Genomic DNA, 22111 nt, shown 5'->3' on the forward strand with positions numbered 1-22111 from the left:
AGAGAAGGAGCCAGGACGGGTGTGTGTGTGTGTGTGTGTGTGTGTGTGTGTGTGTGTGTAGATGGAATGTACTAAGCAGGCAGCTACTGAAAAGGGAAGCTAGTGACACCGCTCCGTAGAACTCAGAACAGCCTGTTCCTGTCCATAACTTCAAAATCAGCACCTTTCTGGAAAGGCGCGCCTCAGCCCTCCCGAGGCAGCAAGTTTCACCTGGTTCTGTGCCTGGCAGAGTGCAGGCCTGCCTCATCTTTGGCTGTGGCGTGTACTTCTCTGCCTCCTGCCACGCTCTGGCCAGCCCCCCCTGACTCCCTCCCTCTCGACCTGGAGCAAAAGGGGCAGCTGGCGCCCCTCGCAGCACCCTCCTTGCCCGCTGGAGCTGCGGTGGGCACCGGCCAGCGGAGAGGCCGGGAGGGGACGGGGTGTGGCTCCGCTCCGCTCGGTGATAGGCGGCGGCTCCCTGGCCGCCTCCCCTGGCCGCGGAAGGAACTGGGCACGTGTTTCTAATTGTGGAAAGGCAGCTCTGGGTTGGTTTGCCTAACCGTTCCCAGATCCAGGAGGTAACTAGTGCCAAAAGGCACTGACTAATAGGCAAAGAAAACACGGAGCCCAAGGCTCAGATAAGGTGCCGGTTCTGCCCATGCAGGCCAGACCGCACTCCTTCCTCACAAAGGCTGGAGGACAAACCCTGCCCTGCTCGCCTGGGGCCAAGACGTTTTCCTACGGGGGCGAGGAGCCGCCTTAGAAAGTCTCAAGTCTCTGAAAACAAACGTTAGTGTTACTGTATGCGTAAATCATTTGATTGGTGAAAGACAAAGCTATCAAAACAAAGCAACAGCAACTCCTTCCCTATAAACTAAGCTTTGCTCCCAGCTTCTGTTAGGTCCATAAATAGGCTTTGGAATAGGCCTAGCCCATCACCCACACGACAGTAACATCCCGCCCTGCTCATCCAGCCCCTTTCTTCTTGAAACTCGGGTACCGGCACCGGTTGAGGAGTCTCAGAAGCCCCTCTGAGGAGAGGAGTTGTCTGAGCCTTCTGGAAGGGCCTCTCTCCTCCAGGGACAAACAAGGCAGAGGAGGAGCGGTGCAGCGACATCCTGAATCACAGCTTTTCCTGGAGTTTTCAGCTATGCTTCTACTTCTACCCCTTTCTTTCAGGGATCTCTCTTCCCCTTCCTTTTTATCCTGATCCCTCCAATGGCAAGTGCCAGCTGCTGGCCCTGGAACTTTTGCTGAATCACCATCCAGTACTGAGTTCAGCCAAGAAGCCCAAACACCCTGCTCAGCATTTTCCAAGAGCAGTATAGTTCTCTCTCCAGCATGAGCTTAGCAAGCCTCCTGAGCTGAAGTGGAGGAGGAGAGAAAAATGGGACACTCAAGCAGGGAGACAGACACAGTGCACCAGACCACCTTGGGGAGCCCCGTTTTAATCCTATTCATTATTGTCCCAGCCCAGGCCTGAGGATAATTCCTGTTATCTCACGCCCCAATTCTCAGGGCTGGTGCCTCCTAGACTCGGGGCAAGGGGGATGGGAAGCGTTCTGAAGAGATCTGCACAGAGCTTGGGAGGGCCAGTCTGACTCTCCTCAGATAGTATCCACCAAAATCTGCAGGTGCGCAAGTCTCTTATGTAAAAATGGTCTATAAACCTGAACAAAGGCTGCAAAATTCCCAAGACTGGACAGTGTGGATAAAAAAATGGATTCTGGGGAAAGTAACCTCACAGGGTGGTCTGGTCATAAATTCCTAACTGGGCAGGTCATGGTAAGAAGTCATGCCCCAGGCATGGAACTTCTTTAGTAAAGGCTTATCTTTGCCTTAAGCAAGCCCTGTCCACTGTTTCTGTGCATCTAGGTTAACACACTTTTTAAATGTCCCCTTTCAGAGTCTTCCTTCTAATACCTGACCACACTTTTAGAACTCTGCTTCTAAAGCATGAGTACATTCCTTAACTATCCCGTAATCCAACCCTTGCTTTGTCCCAATTTCATGTAATCTTCCTTACATTCCCTCCTTAATCTTAAATGTATAAAAGATATAGCAAATTGTTATTCTCAGAAGCATTTATCTCTGTCTTCTGAGATCTTGTTTTCAGGTGCATCTTCTGCTTAACTCAAATAAATTTTAATAAGAATGCTCTACATGTTCTTATGTCAACACCAGTTATAGCCCAATTCCAAGGACAGCTTGTGCTCAAGCTTGTTAAACTCTCAAAACAAATCTTGTCCTCTCTTCTGTTCTCTAAAGTTCCCGGTACTACTAGGCTTCACTGCTGTGGGTCTTCTGGTTTTATGTTCTTGGGCATTTGATATGAATTTGGTGTGTCGCGTTAGCCCTTAAAAGTTTATCAGACTCAGTTAATGGGTGAGTTCATACACTATAGGTGCTGGCTTCTCTTGGGGGAGCGGGAGGAGAAGAGTGATCTTTGAGAGTCAGCAACAAAAGGCCAGTGAGAATTTAAGCTTCTAGGCTGGTTTTAAAAAGGCAGCAAGTTGTTTTCATACTGGTGAAAGCTGGATGCCAGGAAAACTCCATTTCATGGCACCTCAGTCTCATTCTATTATTTTTCTAAGCAGGGGTGGACCCATTCTCAGGAATAAGCTCCTCATTCCCCAATTTCCAGGACTTGGGCTCTGTACAGCCTTTGAACAGAAGAATTCCAGTTTGAGAGCAAAAACTGGAGACCAAAAGAGACACTATGGGAAGCCAGGAAAGAGGAGATGATCTGGATCAGAATTGAAGCATATTGAAACTAAAAAGAAGCCCTCCGACTTCTCAGGTAGCCATTGGCTAAATCCTGATCTGAGAATAGATTGGATTTTGACTAATGAGCAGAAGTGTCCTACACCAATGGATTTCAAGGGAAGAAGACCTCTTTGCAATTGCTTACTATGAGATAGAAACTAAAAGGCACTATGCCAATAGTTGTTCAACTATTGAATTACTCTTACAGAAATGAAAATGAGGGCAACAGAGATATCTTCATTCCCAGGGCTACAGGCACAAGGAACACTCCAGAGGCCGAATAGGTCAGGGAGGAGGTGAAATAGCACTGAATGGGACTTTACTCTGCCATTAGAGGCATGGAGTCCAAAAGCCTAGGAGATGTCCTCCTCAAGTGTTAGCAATGAATCGTTAAGTATTAGAGAGTGAAGAGAAAGGGTAGCAAAGACAAAGGAGCCAACTCAACCCAGTCTGAACCACACCAATGAGAAGACATTAAAATATGATCCTGTCCTGGCCAGTGTGCTCAGTGGTTAGAGTACCAACCCAAGCACTGAAGGGCGGTAGATTCAATTCTCAGTCAAGGGCACATACCTGGGTTGCAGAATTGAACCTGGGTCCGAATTGAACCTTGGTTCGAAGGCCAATGCTCTATCCACTGAGTCAGACTGACTAGGCTTGACACCAAGTCTTGCCTGTTTCCTTCTCTCTACCTGGCTGTTCTATTTTATGCTCATCTGCAGCCTACCTACTTGCCTTTCAAGATTTAGCTCAACCTGGGAGCCTTCCCTAAGGATTCTCTCCCAACGTTTTTTGTTGTTAATCCCACTCAAGGATATTTTCCCATTGATGTTTTAGGATGAGTGGAAGGGAGGGGAAAAGACAGAAAGAAAAACATCAATGTGAGAGAGACATTGATTGGTTGCCTCCCACACATGCCCCAACCAAGGCCGGAGATCAAGCCTGCAACCCAGGTCTGTGCCTTTGACCAGAATAAAACCTGAGACTCTTCAGTCCATGGGCCGATACTCTATTCACTGAGCAAAACCGGCTGGAGCTCTTTCCCAACTTTGAAGCAGCTTTTGTCATCACATTATATTGTAATTATTTGTACACCAATCTCTTCACTAGCCTTTAATTTCTCCCAAGACTGTATAAATAATGTCACAGCTTCACTCAGTGTAGGAATTCAATATAATTAAATGATAGATTTGCAGTTTCTTTTTTCTTCAAGAAAGTCCATTTACAAAGTAATTTTCATCTTAATGCATTATAATAATAAAAATGGGATTTTAGTCAAATTGATCATTGTGTAAAAACCAAGAGATTTATATTTTAAATGTTGGCAAGTTAGAAGATGTACAGAAAAAAATGGGGCTTAGGTATATGGGAATCGAATCTAGTTCCCTCTGTGTTTGTCTGGATTCATATACGTATACAAGGCTGATGAGATACCCTAAGAACCTTCTGGGGATGAGGGAAGGGCAAGAAGGCAGCACTGCGCCAGCATCTGAGGCAATATGTGTAGCGCTCAGGGATGAGAAGTTTGGGGCTCGAGAATATGAAGCCTCAAAGGAAAATGAACGAAGATTAAGGGATTTAGACGCTAGGAAAGACTGTTGAATCCTCTGATGTCAAGGGGTGAATCTGTAGGAGGCATGCAAACCAACACACACAGTTTATCTATAACAATATCTTGCATCAAGCACCTGGAAACTTGCTTGGAGAGTTGCCTACCCTTTCTATAGAGGAATTGTAGAGCAACTCAGGGCTAACAGTAATGCATACAGTGAGTCCTTAAGAAGAAAACATCTGAAGTCCTGGAAAACCAATCTATTAGGAATCTCAGTAGAGAGATAGAAAACAAGATAAGAAGCATTTTTACCTATGAAACCCATGAAGGGTTCTCTGTTCTCCTCAGGGTGAGAAAGGAAAAGGAGCTTTGTTAGTATAAGGCATTAAGGGAGAAGAGGGGAACTTGAGCAAGAAGAAAACAAATTTACTTCTGGTACTGGACATGACTCCAGCTCCAAAAGAGAGAAAGGAAGCCAGGAAGCTGCCTGAGTGAAAGATGGTCTGGTCCCTAGGAGAGGGGGGACAAACAGATCCCAAAGGAAAACCCAGTATTAGGAAGCGAGAAGCTCAAAAGTGGAACCCCAGAACACCAGTGCTCCTCTGTGGCATTGGGACCACTTTGTTTATAACCAGAAACTCAGGTAATAATCAAAAGAGCTACTGATAAAAGATCAAACTGTAGAAATGACCAATCAATACGGATGTCTATATACCCAGATAGGTACATTGATAGATGCATTTTATTTAGAACTGTAAGGATACCTATCCATTGTTACCAGGACTACTGGACAGGGGAGGGGGTGAAGATAAGAGGAACATCTTTTCCCTAGAGCCGTGGTCGGCAAACTGCGGCTCACGAGCCACATGAGGCTCTTTGGCCCCTTGATGTGGCTCTTCCACAAAATACCATGGCCTGGGCGAGTCTATTTTGAAGAAGTGGCGTTAGAAGAAGTTTAAGTTTAAAAAATTTGGCTCTCCAAAGAAATTTCAATCATTGTACTGTTGATATTTGGCTCTGTTGACTAATGAGTATGCCGACCACTGACCTAGAGAATATAGTTATTTACTTAAGAAATACTAAAAAGTAAAACAAAAGAAAAAGAAAAAAACTTAAACAAATTACAAAAGAAGGCACCAAAACCAAGTTTTAATACCTCCTGTTCCCCCGGTCCCCTTTCTAACTTCCCTTATTAATATGCTTGCTCTGGAGAAAGGAGAAAGGCTTTTCATTTAATTAAAATATAAAATCCTTTTTTTTTTTTTTTTTTACTGGCTGGTGGCTAGGAACATTCTGCTGACTCAGCAGTGAATAATCAGCTTTGACCTAAGTCATAAAATAACTCAAAGTGGCAGCTGCAGTTGCATAAGCATGATACAAATCCGCAGTTCCTTCTCTCCCTCCCTCCCTCTTCTCTCCTCCCTGCCCCCTCCAGACTTGGAGCAGGCAAGCCAGTTACAGCAGGTTCTTTCTGCCTCTCCGCCCCCATCTGGTTCGTCTACCATCATTTTTCATCTGATCTATTTTAAAAACGCTCCATGGAACCAGATTTGACCTCATCTCCTCCCTCGCACAGCAAACCCCAGCCAGGGGCTTTGCCACACTGGTTCTCCCTGCTGGGCTCCTGTCCTGTCCTCCAGCTCCCTCAGCCTGATGCCCTCCATTACACACCAGCATGCCAAAATGACACAGCAGAAAGCAGCGCTTCTTGTAGCAGTACATTCAGACCACCCCCAAACTCTCTACTGCTTCCCTTAAGAATACAGCTGGACCTGGCCAATCTCTGCTCTGCTGCCAAGGAACACAGGGCCTGATCTACACAGCTGACTCGCCTGGCACCTGCTGAGAGGATGGGGTGAGGTTGTAGGATGGTGGGAGGGGTGCTGGGATAAAGATAGCAGCATTGAATAAAAGGTGGCATCCACCAAGCCTTTCTAACAGCCTGGTTCTGATTTATTTTACTGGATACCTTAAGGGAGGGTTTGAGGGGTAGTAAAAGTGGGCTACAAAAAAAAAAAAGAAAAAGTATTTGATGAACCAGAAAACAAAATCTTTGCACACAGACTCAAAGCATCTGGGAGTGTCCGGTGAGGACAAATGGGTGTGCAGCTATGTCCACATGTGTGCCCCTGTGGAGAGAGGAGTTGGGGAACTCCACATGGCTTTCACATCTGGATGTAAGGGGGCGGGGGAGGGACACACAAGGTGAAGTGAGGAGCTGTTTTGCATTTCCTCCCAAGGAGGAATAAGGAGGAATAAGTTTGGGTTTAAGAACATTTTTCTGTTTATGCAGGTGGAAAATTATTTGAACACATATCTCGAGGACATTGGAAAATTCCTATCTCTGGAGGGCAAGACTGACCACTGTTAAGTTGGTCAGAATGTCTTTGCCATTCTACTTAGAAGGCGGAGGTCCAGCCAGATAAGCTTTCTTGAACCTTTGATGTCAGGAATCGGGAAGGGGAGGATCTTATAATTTTTGTCATTAGAGTTTCTAAATTCCTCCTAGTTTGGCTCTGGCCAGGGGAGGTGTGGGCTGCCAAAGGGACTGTGTACAACCTGTCTTTCTGGAACGGAGCTACAGGCAGGAGCAATTTTCATCTCTTGGGAGGGTTTGTACCTCTCTGGCCTGAGGGGATCTGCTAAGCTATAGTAGATCAGAAGATCTTTGCCTAAGATGTCACCCCCCCCTACACCCCCCCCCCCATGGGTTTGGGGAATGCAAAGGGATCTGTAGCGTCCAGCTGCCCAGAGAACTACCCCCTGTGCCTGATTTCTCTCCTAAGGGACGGACTGAACAGCCTCAAGATTCTTGACTTCTAGTTGGAATGTAAGGGTGGTTCTTGTCTCAGACACTAGCAGCATCAGCAGAAAAAGGAAGCTGTGTCTGTGTGCACGAGACACTGAAATAGCAGTGGCCAGCACTCATGTGGTCCCCATCCTAAGCCCCATTAGCCTGTCTGGTGGCAGAAATAGCAACTCTTCCTGCATTCCCACATCTTCTCCCCCTCCCCCACCTTCTCTATCTCTATCTCTAGCTAGCAAGCAACCACCAAGGGACTACCCTCACTGACCACCTCACAGACTAATGGTGGGGCTACAAGGTGCCTAAGTGTCTCATGCCGTCCTTACATCCACATCCTCCTGTGTAGGGTGAGGCAGGTTACTTTGCCAAGCGCTTACAGCCGTTAGAAAGTGGTAGAGAGATGGTCTTCAGCAGCCTGGCTCGGAGATTTCTGATATCAGAGATTAAATGTTGAAACTTCCTAGAAATATAAGTTGCAGAACTTCTCTAGAAAGCCTCTCTAACCTATTCCAGCTTACAGAAATATTTCCCCTTCTTTGAACTTTTCCTGTACTTGAATCCTAACCACAGAATCTGTCTATGTAACTTTTCTTCCCAGCAGGATATAAAACTTATCAAGGGACCAAAATTAATTTATTTTGCCCCAACTCACACATCTAAACTCTCCTTCCAAAGAGTTTTAAGATGTGAGTGGGCCCCGGTTGGCAGGGCTCAGTGGTTGAGCATTGACCTATGAACCAGGAAGTCACAGTTCATTCCCTATCAGGGCACATGCCCAGGTTGTGGGCTTGCTCCCCAGTGTGGGAGTGTGCAGATGGCAGCCCAGCGGTGATTCTCTCTCATCAGTAATATTTTCTCTGTCATCATTAATATTTCTCTCTCTCTTTCTCCCTCTCCTTTTCTCTCTGAAATCAATTAAAAAAACAAAAAGATATGAGCTGGCAGGTTAGGGTAGAGGTGGACAATGCTGGAAAAATCTTCCCACAATCAACAGAAGCCTCCAGGACACATGTGTGTACTAGAAAGAGAAGAAATCAGGAGACCAGGGCTCTACTCAGGACCTGCCAGTTGGGTGAGTCACTTCCTTATTGGTACTAGGAAAATGATAATACTGCTCAGCTTAGCTTCTGGACTTGTCATTTGCTCCTGTCAGATCATATAAGTAAAAGTGCTTGGTATAAAGAGCCCTGCCAATGAAAATTACTATGCTTATAAGCAGCTACTTAAATATCTTCTTCTTTTTTTTAACATCAGGTAATTGTATGCAAAATTCATTAATCCAAAGCACACATGTAGGAAATGGAAGGGGGAGAGTAATGGGGGCAGATAAAAAAGGGAAGAAAAGAAAAAGGAAGAGGAAGAAGCAAGTACGGAGACCACCAGAAGGCTAAAAGAGACCACCCTGAGAGCAGGGCCCAGATGGCACTTACATAGGCAGATGGCAGCCAGGAGTCGGAGACCATACTCTGGGGGAAAGCAGGTGGGGAAGAGCGGCTGTAGCACGTAGTTAGAGAAGGTGAGGGCGATGACAGCTTGGTTGGTGGGGTAAATCACCAGCACAGCAATCCATAGCCTCAGGAACCTGAAGGGGGAACAGGACAAGATTTGACCCAAGACAGCAATGGAGACCCCCACCCCCACCGAAGGCATGGCAGGTATTCAGAAGTCATCAGGGAAAGCCTGGGCATCATTAGGAGAGAGGCAGGTGGGCTAAAGAGATGCATTTCCCTTTTGTTTTCAAGATACTGAAGAGCCCAGTCCTCCTGTCCCCCTTCTTTCCCCCCTCCCCGCCCTGAAGTGGTACACCCAGCCCTCTGCAATGGCGAGCACAGTGACAGCGGTGGGAGCCTCTCCTGCCTCCATGAAAGCGCTAAGCATGTCCAACTGACAGCTTAGGCCCGGCAATCAGTCGGACCTCCCCCAAGGGCTCCTGGACTATGAGAGGACGTAGGCTGGGCTGAGGGGCTCCCTCCCCCACTCCCTCCCGCCCCGCCTTGGGTATGAATTTCATGTACGGGGCCTCTAGTGGTTTAATGATGAGAAGTTAAGTTTTAACTAGTGCTAACACACATCTTGGCTTTACTTAACACTTCCCTCCTCTTTTATTATCTCTTCTTTACCATTTTGGCCCCCAGCATCCAATGGTGGAAAATAAAATTTGCAACTTCAGAATTTTAAAAGCCAGGACATGCAACTGCCAGGGGAGGCACTGAGCAGGTGTTACAGGAGAAGTGTCCTCCACATCCTTGGGCTCATGAGGTGAGGGTTGAGTTCTTTGGTAGCAGGGATGCAGAAGCTGAGGAAATTCAAGATCAGAGCCTGGCTTGGAAGGAGGTTATTATCCTAGGTAATGTGAGAAGAGAGGATCTCTGTCTCTTAGGTGGGCACTTTCACTTGTGAAGATAAAAGAGCTTTGGTGTTTTTTTTTTATTGTTGTTTTTTTTTTAAATATATTTTTATTGATTTTTTACAGAGAGGAAGAGAGAGGGATAGAGAGTCAGAAACACCGATGAGAAAGAATCATCGATCAACTGCCTCTTGCACACCCCCTACTGGGGATGTGCCCGCAATCAAGGTTCATGCCCTTCACCAGAATCGAATCTGGGATCTTTCAGTCCTCAGGTCGACGCTCTATCCACTGAGCCAAACCGGTTTCAGCAAGAGCTTTGTTTTATGAAGTGGTTTTCCTTGAAATCTTCAGTCAGAGTTATCATATTTGTTCTCACTCATAAACTCTTGCCCACTAAGATCAGCTGACTAAAACTAGAATCTGGTTCCTTTGTCACTCTCAGGGGCATCAAGGGGACACAAGGCTTCACTAGCAAGCCTGAAGGCAAAAGGGGAACCCCATTTTCCAGCTCTCCTCAGCACATTGGAAACTCCTGGCCTTGGCTTCCTAGGCCACTTAGGTCTCCACAGAGCTTCTTACCCAGCCAGTCCTCCAAAGATGTCCTTGACGTAGGAGTAGTCACCTCCAGATTTGGGGATGGTGACCCCGAGCTCAGCATAGCAAAGGGCTCCCACAGCTGTAATAAGACCCGTCACGATCCAGATGATAAGAGCGAGGCCCACGGAGCCCGCATTCTCCAGCACACCCTTTGGTGAGACGAAGATTCCAGAGCCAATGATGTTCCCTGCATGAGGCACCAAAGGTAACAGGGAGACAGGAGCATCAGCACAGGTGGCAGGACCAGCATTTGCAGGGCGACCTCATCTGGGAGCTGTTTCTAAATTACTGACTCTTGGGTCGTGGGAAACACCTTCAGGGAGATGTGCCTAGCAATAATTCTTCTTAGAAGCAGAGGAGGAGGAGCAGACAACGGGCACTTAGAGACCAGGAATGTGGTCAGGTACTCTACATGTCTTTTTTGAGTCCTTAGAATAAACCTATGGAGTCAGATATCATTTCTCCCATGTTACAGAGGAGGAAACAGAGTCTCGGGCATACCAAGTGCATTGCCCAAGTGCACACAGTAACAAGTGCTAGTGCAGGTATTGAACTTCAGGACCCTCTCACTGGGCTGCACATGATCTACCTAAGGCTGAAAAAGGCAGAGCTGGAAAAGTGGGCTGTCTCAGAGACCAACTGTTAGTTAGCTTCAAACGTGAGACAAAGGACCTTGGGCCACATGTCTCAGTGGTTAGAGCTTAGATCGTGGGCCTGTGCACCAGAAGGTCTCGAGTTCAATTCCTGGTCAAGGGTACATATCTGGGTTTTAGGTTCATTCCCCACCCCAGGTTGGGGCACGTGTGAGAGGCAACCAATCGATGTACTTCTCTCACATTGATGTTTCTCTCTCTCCCTCTCCTCCCTCTTTCTCTCTGCTCCCCTTCCCTCTCCCTTTCACTTTCTTTAATTATAAATGGAAAAAATATCCTCACTCCTTGGGTGAGGATTAAAAAATAGTGAGCCAAAGAGACAGAGTGTGGTCACACCCCATGACTGGGGGTTTTTCTAGACCCATGAGCATGGATAGCACTCCTGGAGGCTAGCCTCTATCCTAAACAGGACAGCTCCACCCTTGGTGAGTAGTAGAAATAAACCCTATAAAAACAGTCCTAGTCATTTGGAAGTGGTTTATAGGCGTGCAATCAGTACAAAACCTCAGCACTATATTCTTCCAAAGGTCATTCTCCTCCACTGTTTCATGTGACTCTCACAACATTATGAAATTCAGGAAGAGGAAGAAATTTTACTTATAAAGTGATTGGGATTTTGTTGTTTAAATATTTTTTAAATTTATTGATTTGAGGGGGGGGGGAGAGAAAGAGAGAAAGATTGGTTTGTTGTTCTACTTACTTATGTATTCATTGGTTGCTTCTTATATGTGCCCTGACTGGGGATTGAATCCGAAATTTTGGTTTATTGGGAAGATGCTCTAACCAACTGTTACCTGCCCAGGATCTAGGTATTTCTCTATTTTTACAAACTAGAAACTAAGAGGGGTTAAGTGGCTTTCTCCAATTTCCACAGATACTGACAAGTAAAACTGGATGTAGAAGTTAGTCTCCTGATGCTTAACCCAGCACTTTTTCCATTATTCCACTTCTGTTTCTATCCCCAAGAGGGTGGGCTTCTTCAGAGAGGTGAGACCAGCAGTAAGGACTGAAAGTGTGTATTGGACAGAGGAGGGGTAGGAGTGTGGAGGAAGCAACTACATGCTCCTTCCTAAACTTCCTTTTGTCTACTTCTTACGATTTCAGATTGAACTGATGCTTTGAAAGCTACCTTCGAACCCCAACCCAGCTGCATTACTAAAGGCCTGAAGGAGGAAGCAGAAGCTAAGTTGATCCAGGTAGAAATGCAGAGTAATTATGAGGCCAGTTGGATCTGACAGTGTTCTGAGGACATCTCAGATTCCCACCATACCCCTCTAGTGATGTGGAACTAGTACTTAGCTGAACCAGAGGCAGAGTAGAGAATTGTATGCTCAGCTTTCAAAAACAGTCTTTCAGACCTTAGCCATAACTCAATCTCAATCCAGTCCTGAATCTCACTTCTGAACCAAAATTCAATTTTTAATCCCAGGTCATACATCCAGTTATTTCAGCCAAGGGAAAGAGAAGAGAAGAGAATATTTACATTCTAAAAACAATAGTGTTAGGCAGAAACCGGTTTGGCTCAGTGGTAGAGCATCCGTCTGTGGACTGAAAGGTCCCAGGTTCGATTCCAGTCAAGGGCATGTACGTTGGTTGCGGGCACATCCCCGTAGGGGGTGTGCAGGAGGCAACTGGTCGATGTTTCTCTCTCATTGATGTTTCTGGCTCTCTATCCCTCTCTCTTCCTCTCTGTAAAAAATCAATAAAATATATATATATTAAAAAACCACAAAAAACCAATAATGTTAGTGTCCTGTTCCTCTAGTGTGCGAAATAAGCTGCCCCTTTACAAATGAAAAAATTGCAGCATGAAATGAGTAATGGTGGTGTTGGGGAGGGGAGGGAGTTAGGTATCTAAACAGCCCACATTTGTGCTTTGCATGAATGTTGGGTTAATGGAGACTAAAAGGCCCTAGTATCCCGGGAGTCAAGACTCGGTCACGCTGTCAAGTGACCCATCAAATGCAGAATTAAATATGCTGCTGGGTACTGAGAACAAGCGCTGAAAGATGATAGTAAATTCCTTGCTTAGCAGATATTTATCAGAAGAGTGATCTGTAGGTCATTTCAAAGCCAGCCAAGAAGAGAACAATACAATTAGGGTTAAAAAACTAGCTCAAGAGGTTGAAAAAAGCAATCATTACAAGACAAAAATCAGGTTTGACTTTGGTCTTGAAAATGCTGAAAGGGAGGTTAGGGAACAACAAGGCATTTCCCAGAGCCAGGAATGGCTGTTGCAAGGAAGAAGTGGGAATGGATGTTATTGAAAAGAGCCCATCTTCTCAAGAATAAAGAATGTTAATGTTCCACTAAGGATTCTTGGAAAACAAACTTTGCTATGGGAATCAGAAGCACTTCTGTTCTCTGGTTTGCACTGACATTTCTAGAGTGTGTGCTCCTTCCCTCGTCCCCTGTGGAGGGCGCCGCTGGAAGGTGGGATGTGCAACACCAACAGCCCATTGCAGGGATGACCTCTGCTTGCCTCCTCTTACAGTATGTTGGGTAACAAACGTCTTTCCATGGAGTTGCTGGAATGATGGTGAGAGTTGCAATAGGTTAGCATTGAGACAAGAATCTTCATTTTATACAAATTGGGTTCTCTCCTCCCTCCAACAATATTAATTTGACCAAATTAAAATTACAATGATAAGTGCTTAACATTTTTAAAAAATTTATTCTAAGGAACCGAAACCAGTTTGGCTCAGTGGATAGAGCGTCTGCCTGTGGACTGAAGGGTTCCGGGTTCGATTCCGGTCAAGGGCATGTACCTTGGCTGCAGGCACATCCCTGGTAGGGGATGTGCAGGAGGCAGCTGGTCGATATTTCTCTCTCATCGACATTTCTAGCTCTCTCTCACTCTTCCTTCCTCTCTGTAAAAATCAATAAAATATATTTTTTAAAAACTTATTCTAAGTAACAGGAAGGAAAAGAATGCCTCTCCTAGATTCTATGAAGCCGCTACCTACAAAACCAGAGTCAGTTAACATTCCCTCCACATTAGTGGCATCTGGAGCTTCTGCAAGGGGAGTAATGTCATTCACAGCACAGTTATGGTCTGGAGCTGGAAGAATATTTACATGACTTTTACTCAAGAATAATGCCTACTATATCAATTTTTAGTGTAATTAATTAATACTTATCTCCCCACTAGACCGTAAGCTCAATGAGAAAAGGAACTATATTGCTTCCTCTCACCTGTGAAGTGTCACTTAGTAGACACTCCATAAATATTTACCAAATGAAAGATGTCTGACATCAATCTAGAACTTATCTGCACAGAGCAATTTAATATGCCTGTCTTTGGAACCTCCAAATCTCATGAAATATGTCAAGTGTATATTGCAGGCAAATGAGTAAAGCAACACAGTTATTTCACTGCTGAGCAGAATAGACTGGCTGTTACAACTATCTCCAATTTGTAGGGGAAGAAAGTAGGGCAACTATATTCCCATTTTCCAAGTGGGGAAAATGAGGAAGATAATATTACCCCTATTTTATGGATGAAGAAATAGACTCAGGTCTATTTGCCTACATCATAGAGTAACAACTGGATTAGAACCTAAATCTGTTCCAGCTTCAAGCTTTTCCCTGAAAATAGTTTTGCATGCTCCTCTCTATAGGCAATGAGAATGATTCACAGGAAATGCTTATTTAAAAAATGGAACACATGCTCTAGCCAGTTTGGCTCAGTGGACAGAGAATCAGCCTGCAGACTGAAAGATCCTGGGTTCAATCCTGGCCGAGGGCACATACCTCAGTTGCTAGCTAGATTCCTGGTTCTGGTCAGGGAGTGTGTGAGAAGCGACCAATTGATGCATCTCTTTCACACCAATATTTCTTTCTGTCTCTCCCCCTCCCTTTCAGTCTCTCTAAAAATCAGTGGAAAAATATCCTAGGGTTAGAATTAAAAACAAAACCCCCCAAAATTGGAATACAGATCTGATTCCTTTCTTCTGTTGCAATACCACCTTTAGTGGTGATTTACAAAACATTCACATCCATTACCTTACTTGACTCTCATAACTATTTTCTTAGGTGCATAGGTCAGGTACTTATTATCCTTATCTTCCTTTTTAAAGACTGAGGTTCAGAGTGGTGAGGAGACTTGATCTAACTCACATACTGCATATGTAGCAAAGCCTGGGTGAGAGGCCAAGGCCTTGGACTCCTGGCCCAGGATCTCAACTATCCCATGCTGCCTCTCCTATAGAAACTGCACAACACACACTTTAGCTGCAGGGCTTTTAAGCTTGGACACTGTCTAAAGGAGATTTTTCTGGAGTGGCTTTGAAAAAGGAAAACTGGGAAAGGGCTTCTACCTAGACTCTCAAACTTGCTTGATGAAAGGTGGGAAGAAAGTTTAATAAGATGGGATTTTTTTCTCTCCATTGTTTTACTCTTAGGCTCAGCATCTATAAACCATTCAAGAATGAGATGGCCACCCGTTTGATATAGCCAAGGTATTGGAGATCAGGTTTTAACTCCCCCTTTCATCCACCCCAATTAATAAAATTAATCATCTCATCACATAGATCTTTAATGAGAAATGAGTCCTAGGATGCCTAGACAATGAGGCCAATTTTGGCTTGTTCTGGGGGGAAAAACCCACTCCATTAAAAGGGGGCCAATTTTTATCAGTGGGCAAGTCTTCACTAGAAAAATTGCTGAAATTGAGAAAATCTACATTGGCTATGAAGAACCCTTAACTTCTCTACCTGTGACTCCTATTAAAGGCTTTACTCACATCCAGGCCTGTCCACACTGGAATGGAATCGCCATGAAATAATATCCTAGGACAGTGGTTGGCAAACTCATTAGTCAACAGAGCCAAATATCAACAGTACAACAATTGAAATTTCTTTTGAGAGCCAAATTTTTTAAACTTAAACTTCTTCTAATGCCACTTCTTCAAAATAGACTCGCCCAGGCCATGGTATTTTGAGGAAGAGCCATACTCAAGGGGCCAAAAAGCTGCATGTGGTTTGCGAGCCACAGTTTGCTGACCACTGTCTTAGGACATGGATTTACAGACTTCTAATGCCTAACAGACCCTCAGATCCAAAAGGCTTTGGCCTTCCTTGCAAATTCATGCTAATCGTGAAATCTAACCAGAGCTCCTCCTAGGGTTTGGTGGTTCCGTCCATTTTCACAATGTCCAGAGAAAGCCGAGGTGAACCTTCTTTGTGCTTCTCCCTTAAAGTGGCTAGGAGGATCTGAGGACTTTTGGGACTCAGGGAGCAGTGTGGAAGCAGAGTCTAGTAGGTTGAAGCCAGGCTTTGATCCTGACAGTAGGCCTGGAAGCTCACCATGCCTCTGACCCTGGTGAGAGCAGGTCAAGACTCTGATATATGGTCTAGGTCACAGGGGTCCTCAAACTTTTTAAAGTGGGGGCCAGATCACGGTCCCTCAGAGAGCTGGAGGGCCGGACTATATGAACTACTAATTCCTACTGTAACACCTTGGCTGCGCTCACTGCCCAAAAAACCTGGCGGGCCGGATCAGACTCCTCTGCGGGCCACATGTGGCCCGCGGGCTGTAGTTTGAAGACGCCTGGTAGGAGTTGTCATCCACCACGGAACACATATGTGGAATGTGCTGCTGGACTCCACTATCTAAAACTTCTACTAAAAAAAGTGAAAAGGACACTAGACTTAGAGTCGGAGAAGCCATGAATCCTTGCTTTGCCACTCATACACCATGTGACCTGACTTTTTCCTAAGAGTCTCTTCCTTCATCTGCTGAATGTGAAAAATTGTTTCTGCCCTGCCTACCTCACGTGGTTGTTGTGGGGATCAAAGATCACATTTGTGTGGGAACACTTTATATTCTACGAAATGCAGGGATTTATAGCAGTGGGAATAGAGACCATCCCTGGACGGATCTGAGGTTTGGCTCCAAAACAGCACTGTAGAGCCAGAACCATAAAGTATCCTCTGAGTCATTTGTCTGTTTGTCTAGGTATAATCTGTAGATGCCTCAGGTGGGCAGCCAACATGTAATTACATCTCAAGCAGTATTTATTGTGCACCCACTCTGTACATGCTTGCTTTAAAAGATAATTGGGAAGCACTTGTTCACACATGAACTTTTTTTTTAACATGAAATTCATTTTAATATTTTGTTGCAACACAATCAATGCAAAACATTATCTTAACATTTAATCAAATTTAATCAACATTAAAATATTTAACTAATTCATTAGATAATACATTTATATACCAATTAATTTTAATTGAATAGCCAATGTAATTACTAATGAGGTATTTGATATTCTTTGTTTCACACTAAGTCTTCAATATCTGGTGTGTATTGAATACGGTTGGAGTCCATTTCAATAGAAATTAGCCACCAATGCTAGTGCTCAATAATCACCTATACTTGGAGGCCAACAAGTTGTATAGCACAGATTAGAAAAAAAGTTTCTACAGAGAAGTATAGATGTAAAGCCCTCCAAATAATCATGAGCTCTTCTGCTTATGAACTTTTAACACATGAACTTTTAACAAAATAGAAGGAGCCAGCCACTACCCACCAGCCACTGAAAGACAGACATCCTGGCCTGCGGGGCTAGGAGTGCGGGGCCCCTCAACTATGTCCATTAAAGATTTACATCTGGCCTCTAGCGTCTCCCTGTCTGGGTGGGGAACCAGGCGCCAACCGTGAAAGGTTTTGTCTACCTCAGTGGTTCGCGTCCGGGGCAATTCTGCATCTTTCTCCCACCCCTAGGAGACAGTTGGCAATGTCTGGAGACACTCCTGGCTGTCCCTACTGGAATCTATTAGGTAGAGGCAAGGAGTGCTGCTGAACATCCTACAACGCGCTGGACAGCCTCCATGACAAAGAAGTATCTGCCCCAAAAGGTACTAGTGCCGAGGTTGAGAAACTCTGCTTCACTCTCATGCCTCACCGTCATCATCTGGAAAATCATGATTGTCCTTTTCAAAGTTAAATTTCACTCATGTGGGTGTTTTTCAAGCACAAAAATGTATTGTTCATGGGAATAATTTATTTTTAAGCTGAAACTTTTTTTTTTACTATTTGTAAAATATATGCCATTAAATTTACCATCTTAATCATTTTTAAGTGTACAGTCCAGTAGCATTAAGCATATTCACATTGTTGGGAAACATATCCCCAGTGGATGATTTGTTTCTGACTGACTGCTATTATTCAACAAATACTTTCTAAGAACTTTCTAACCACGTGCCAGGCTGAATATGTGGGTATGTGAAAATGAGTAAGACTCAGTCCCTGTCATCAAGGAATTGTGTGGAGAAGTGAAGATATGTACGTGGACACAGCTGACCACGCAGACCAGGTAGAGCATAAATTACATGAGGTCAATTGCAAGATATGACAAGACATTGTGTTAGGAATGGAAAAGGCCTCTGGCTTGGGCTATTCAAAAAAAAAAAAAAAAGCTTCCTGGAAAAAGAGAAGCATGAGATGAATGCTGATTAGTACCGTATTTTTCAGACCATAAGACACTCCGGACCATAAGACGCACCAGTTTTTAGAGAAGGGAAATGAAGAAAAAAAGATTCTGAAACAAATAGTGTCCTAAAATATTTTATGTGCATTAAAACCCAACATCACAGACATAAACACATGTAATCAACCCTGTAAAGTAAACAGCAGCATTTAGAACCATTTTAGAGCCGGGCAAGCACACAGAGACCACACAGAGCCGGGCAAGTAAAAAAACTTTTTTTTTTACAGTATATGTGTAGGCTATATTTGGACCATAAGACGCAGGGACTTTCCCCCCCCCACTTCTGAGGGGAAAAAAGTGCGTCTTATGGTCCGAAAAATACGGTAAGTTGACTCAAATCAACAGAGAGAAAAGGAAAAGCATAGGCTGGTTGATAAGAAGGTCAGACATGGACTGAACTGGCCAGTTTTCATCACCTGGGTAGTCTAATAGAAATTTTTGAACCAGATGTGGGGATGGGGTGGAGGATGAGCTTAAGGAGAGGGGGGGAAAAACTAATATATATTGAACATATACCATAAGACACCAGCTTTATTTTAATATTCCACGAGAAGTTTCCATTTTATAGATAAGTAAATGGATAATCAACTTGTCCCAGGTTAAAAGCTTGTAAATAAGGAAGCAGTTTACAAACCCAATACTATCTCCAAAGTCCTGCCTCCTCTACTGTATTATGGATGTTTCCTCCCTTTCCAAAGCACACTGACACAAGTCATGGAAAAAATAATTATATGCTTTCGACTTCCAGCATCAGGCCCCCGCTTAACAAATGCCTCCTTTTCCCTAAGGCAACCTGATCTACCTATATCAGTTGCTTACTAAACACCCTAGGCAGAATTGTACTCCAAAGAAGCAGCTAAAGCATTTATGTCTTTCAAAGATGTACAAAAAGGCACCTTTAAAAATCTACATATAGTTGAGAAAAGTACAGTAATATTTCTGCATCAGTGGTACTCTCTCTGGGTAATCTGCCTTCACAGTTCAGTGTGAGGTTGCCCTGAGTTCTTTAAGGCATATTGTAAAACCTTCTCCCTGGAAGTCACTGCGAATGGTGAGGATGTTTAAAGCAGGGAGCAAACCAATGGGAAGACTTGTGACAAAGAATGAGGGATGAAATATAATCGATAAAGCTTTTTGGCTCACACTTTATTTCTTCTATAAATAAAACAGCTTAAAATAGATTTGAAGGGTAATTTCACTTCTTTTATATATATATATATATATATATATATATATATATATATATATATATATATATATATATATATATTGATTTTAGAGAGGGAGACGAAGAGATAGAAACCTCAATGATCAGAATCATTGATTGGCTGCTTCCCAGCACACACCTCACTGGGAATCGAGCTCGAACACTGGGCATGTGCCCTGATCAGGAATTAGACCTAGTAGCCTAGGGCCTCACATAATGTGCTCAATAAGGGTTTGTTGAATGTGAAACTATGGACAGATCTTGAGTCCTATGACCAGCAGCTCCCATCCCTGTGCCAGGGAACAGGCTGCAACTTGCCATTTCCAAGTCACCAGCGGGTGGGGGTGACTTCTCTATAGGTACATTCTGGGAGAGGAACAAGGATGGTCCTTCTTGCTCTGTATGCTCAACCAGGAGTTAAAAATTGGAATAGAACAGTTTCTAGGGCCCTGCTCCTGAATTATTATTGTTTTAGGTAGCTCAGAATATATTCTTTAAATTATTTGCTCAATATATTCTTAAAATTATTATTTTTTAAACATCCCCTCGCCATTCCAAACAATAACAAAACAACAGAAATTCCGGAGGCATTTCTTAGTAGGCAGCCATGTTGCTGGATTAACCCTCAGAGGAAAGCAGAAAACCTTGGTAGCCAGGCAACCTGAGCAGCCCCAGCTAGTCTGCCCTGCACCTCTGTGCTGCTTCACGGAGCCGATTCAGAAAAGTAATATACTATTTGAGGCCAGTCTCTCCAAGAAGGTCATCTGATTTGCATACAAGTGTTTTTGTTGTTTTTTCTAAATAAAATTGGCTGTTTAGTTCTACTTCTTAGACACATTTTTTAAAATATATATTTTATTGATTTTTTCCAGAGAGGAAGAGAGAGGGATAGAGAGTTAGAAACATCAATGAGAAAGAGCCACTGATCAGCTGCCTCTTGCACACCCCGAACTGGGAATATGCCCGCAACCAAGGTACATTCCCTTGACTGGATTCGAACCTGGGACCTTTCAGTCCACAGGCCGATGCTCTATCCACTGAGCCAAACCGGTTTCAGCTAGACACATTTTTTTTAAAACAGGAGAAAACCACACAAATTGTATTAATATTTGTATGTACGTGGTAGCCTTGACAAAGAATAATGACCTGAAGTAGTGACCAGAGCAGGGAGCTTTTCCACCTTTTGGACAATAAATTTGTGAGGAATTGACCAGACCTAGGGGTTTGGGCTAGGCATAGTAAATGTTAAAGAGGTGACTCGGACGATAAGGGTTGGTTTGCACAAATTTCTCAGCCCCAAATTCCTTGTCCCAGGTGATTAGAATGTCCTTCCCCCGTCTGGTGCAGGGAAGTAACCTTTCACATGGGAGATTTACCTCCAGCTTTCAGGGGGACGAAGGTAGACAATGTTTTACCTGCTGGGTCCTACTTTCTTTCCCCAAGCCTATCGTCTCCTGCTGGTCACTCGTCTGTATAACTCTGCTTTTTGAGAGAACATATTGTAGCCCTGCCAGTAGTAGGCCACAGATTGAGCCTTGTGTGCCCTAGTTCCTGGGGGCAAGAAGCATGTATCAGGATTCCTGGCTCCAGCCACCCTGAGTTCCATGTTGTGAAGCATTTTGGTTAGCCTCAGAGTTCAGTGATCTGGGTGAGAAACCTGACTCTGCCTTAGCCCAGTTATTTATTCACTCAAACCCTTCCTTTTAATAACACTACTGATTTCATGGAATTAGATGAGACTATGCTTACAGCACTGATCAGGTACTACATGTCTGATGCATAGTCAATGGTAGCTACTTATTATTATTACGCTGTTGGGTGTAGCCTTTCTCTATCCACCAAGATGTGTGTGTTTTGACAAGCCTCCTTGTTGGCTTCTGACAAGACTTTCCCTTAAGAACAATCAGATCTCTAAACATGTTTTCATCCTGAATGAACCAAATCCTAATCTCTCCGTGTATAAAAAAAATAATTGAAGTAAAAACTCAAGAAGCAGTTTTCATACTCCATTCCCCCACATCCAATAGACATGTTGGGGATTAGAAAACTAATATACCATATTAGATTCTATTAGACTCTAAAATATAAAATCTTCTAAAGTGGCCGAAACCGGTTTGGCTCAGTGGTAGAGCATCAGTCTGCAGACTGAAAGGTCCTGGGTTCAATTCCGGTCAAGGGCATGTACCTTGGTTGCGGGCACATCCCCAGTTTGGGGGTATGTAAGAGGCAGCTGGTCGATGTTACTCTCTCATCGACGTTTCTAGTTTTCTATCTCTCTCCCTTCCTCTCTGTAAAAAAATCAATAAAATCTGTGTGTGTTTTTTTAAATCTTCTAAAGTGGTGTAAAACACATGGGTCTGAAAATCTTTTGGGTTTGAAAATTTTCCAAATTAGCCCATGCCATTGCAGTATGGTTATAATTATAGCCAAACTTTTTTTTTTTTATTGACAAATAGCCTTTAAAAAAAGGTTTTCCCCAAAAGTTTCCCTATCAGAAACATCCATGATCTTTCCAGACTCCAACCTCTACGTTATGGCCCTCCATTGTCCATTCTTCCACCACACAATACACACCAGCCTCTCTCCCTTCCCTCTTGGTTACCAGTGAGAAATGGGGAATGGCTAAGAGCTTTGGCCATGGAGTCAGAACATCACTGTAATCAGTTGTGTGACCTTGGGCAAATTACCAGCTCTTCCCCATATTTAAAA

The 22111-nt window shown here is 44.0% G+C and overlaps 1 protein-coding gene across 2 annotated transcripts in view; it reads right to left on the reverse strand.

Moving 5' to 3' along the window:
- The window catches only part of SLC7A8 (solute carrier family 7 member 8), a 49582-nt gene that overhangs the window by 22245 nt on the left and 5226 nt on the right, over positions 1-22111 (reverse strand). The window contains exons 3-4 of one of the 2 annotated variants that reach the window (XM_036448811.2): positions 10033-10237; positions 8534-8685 (exon numbers count right to left, since the gene is read on the reverse strand). In XM_036448811.2, the coding sequence (XP_036304704.1) occupies positions 8534-8685; positions 10033-10237 (357 nt within the window). Of the gene's footprint in view, positions 1-247; positions 361-8533; positions 8686-10032; positions 10238-22111 lie in introns of those variants that run through there. The other variant, XM_045584591.1, reaches the window with a different exon arrangement.

This window comes from Pipistrellus kuhlii, unplaced genomic scaffold (assembly GCF_014108245.1).
Source record: "Pipistrellus kuhlii isolate mPipKuh1 unplaced genomic scaffold, mPipKuh1.p scaffold_m20_p_1, whole genome shotgun sequence".
Taxonomy (NCBI): domain Eukaryota; kingdom Metazoa; phylum Chordata; class Mammalia; order Chiroptera; family Vespertilionidae; genus Pipistrellus; species Pipistrellus kuhlii.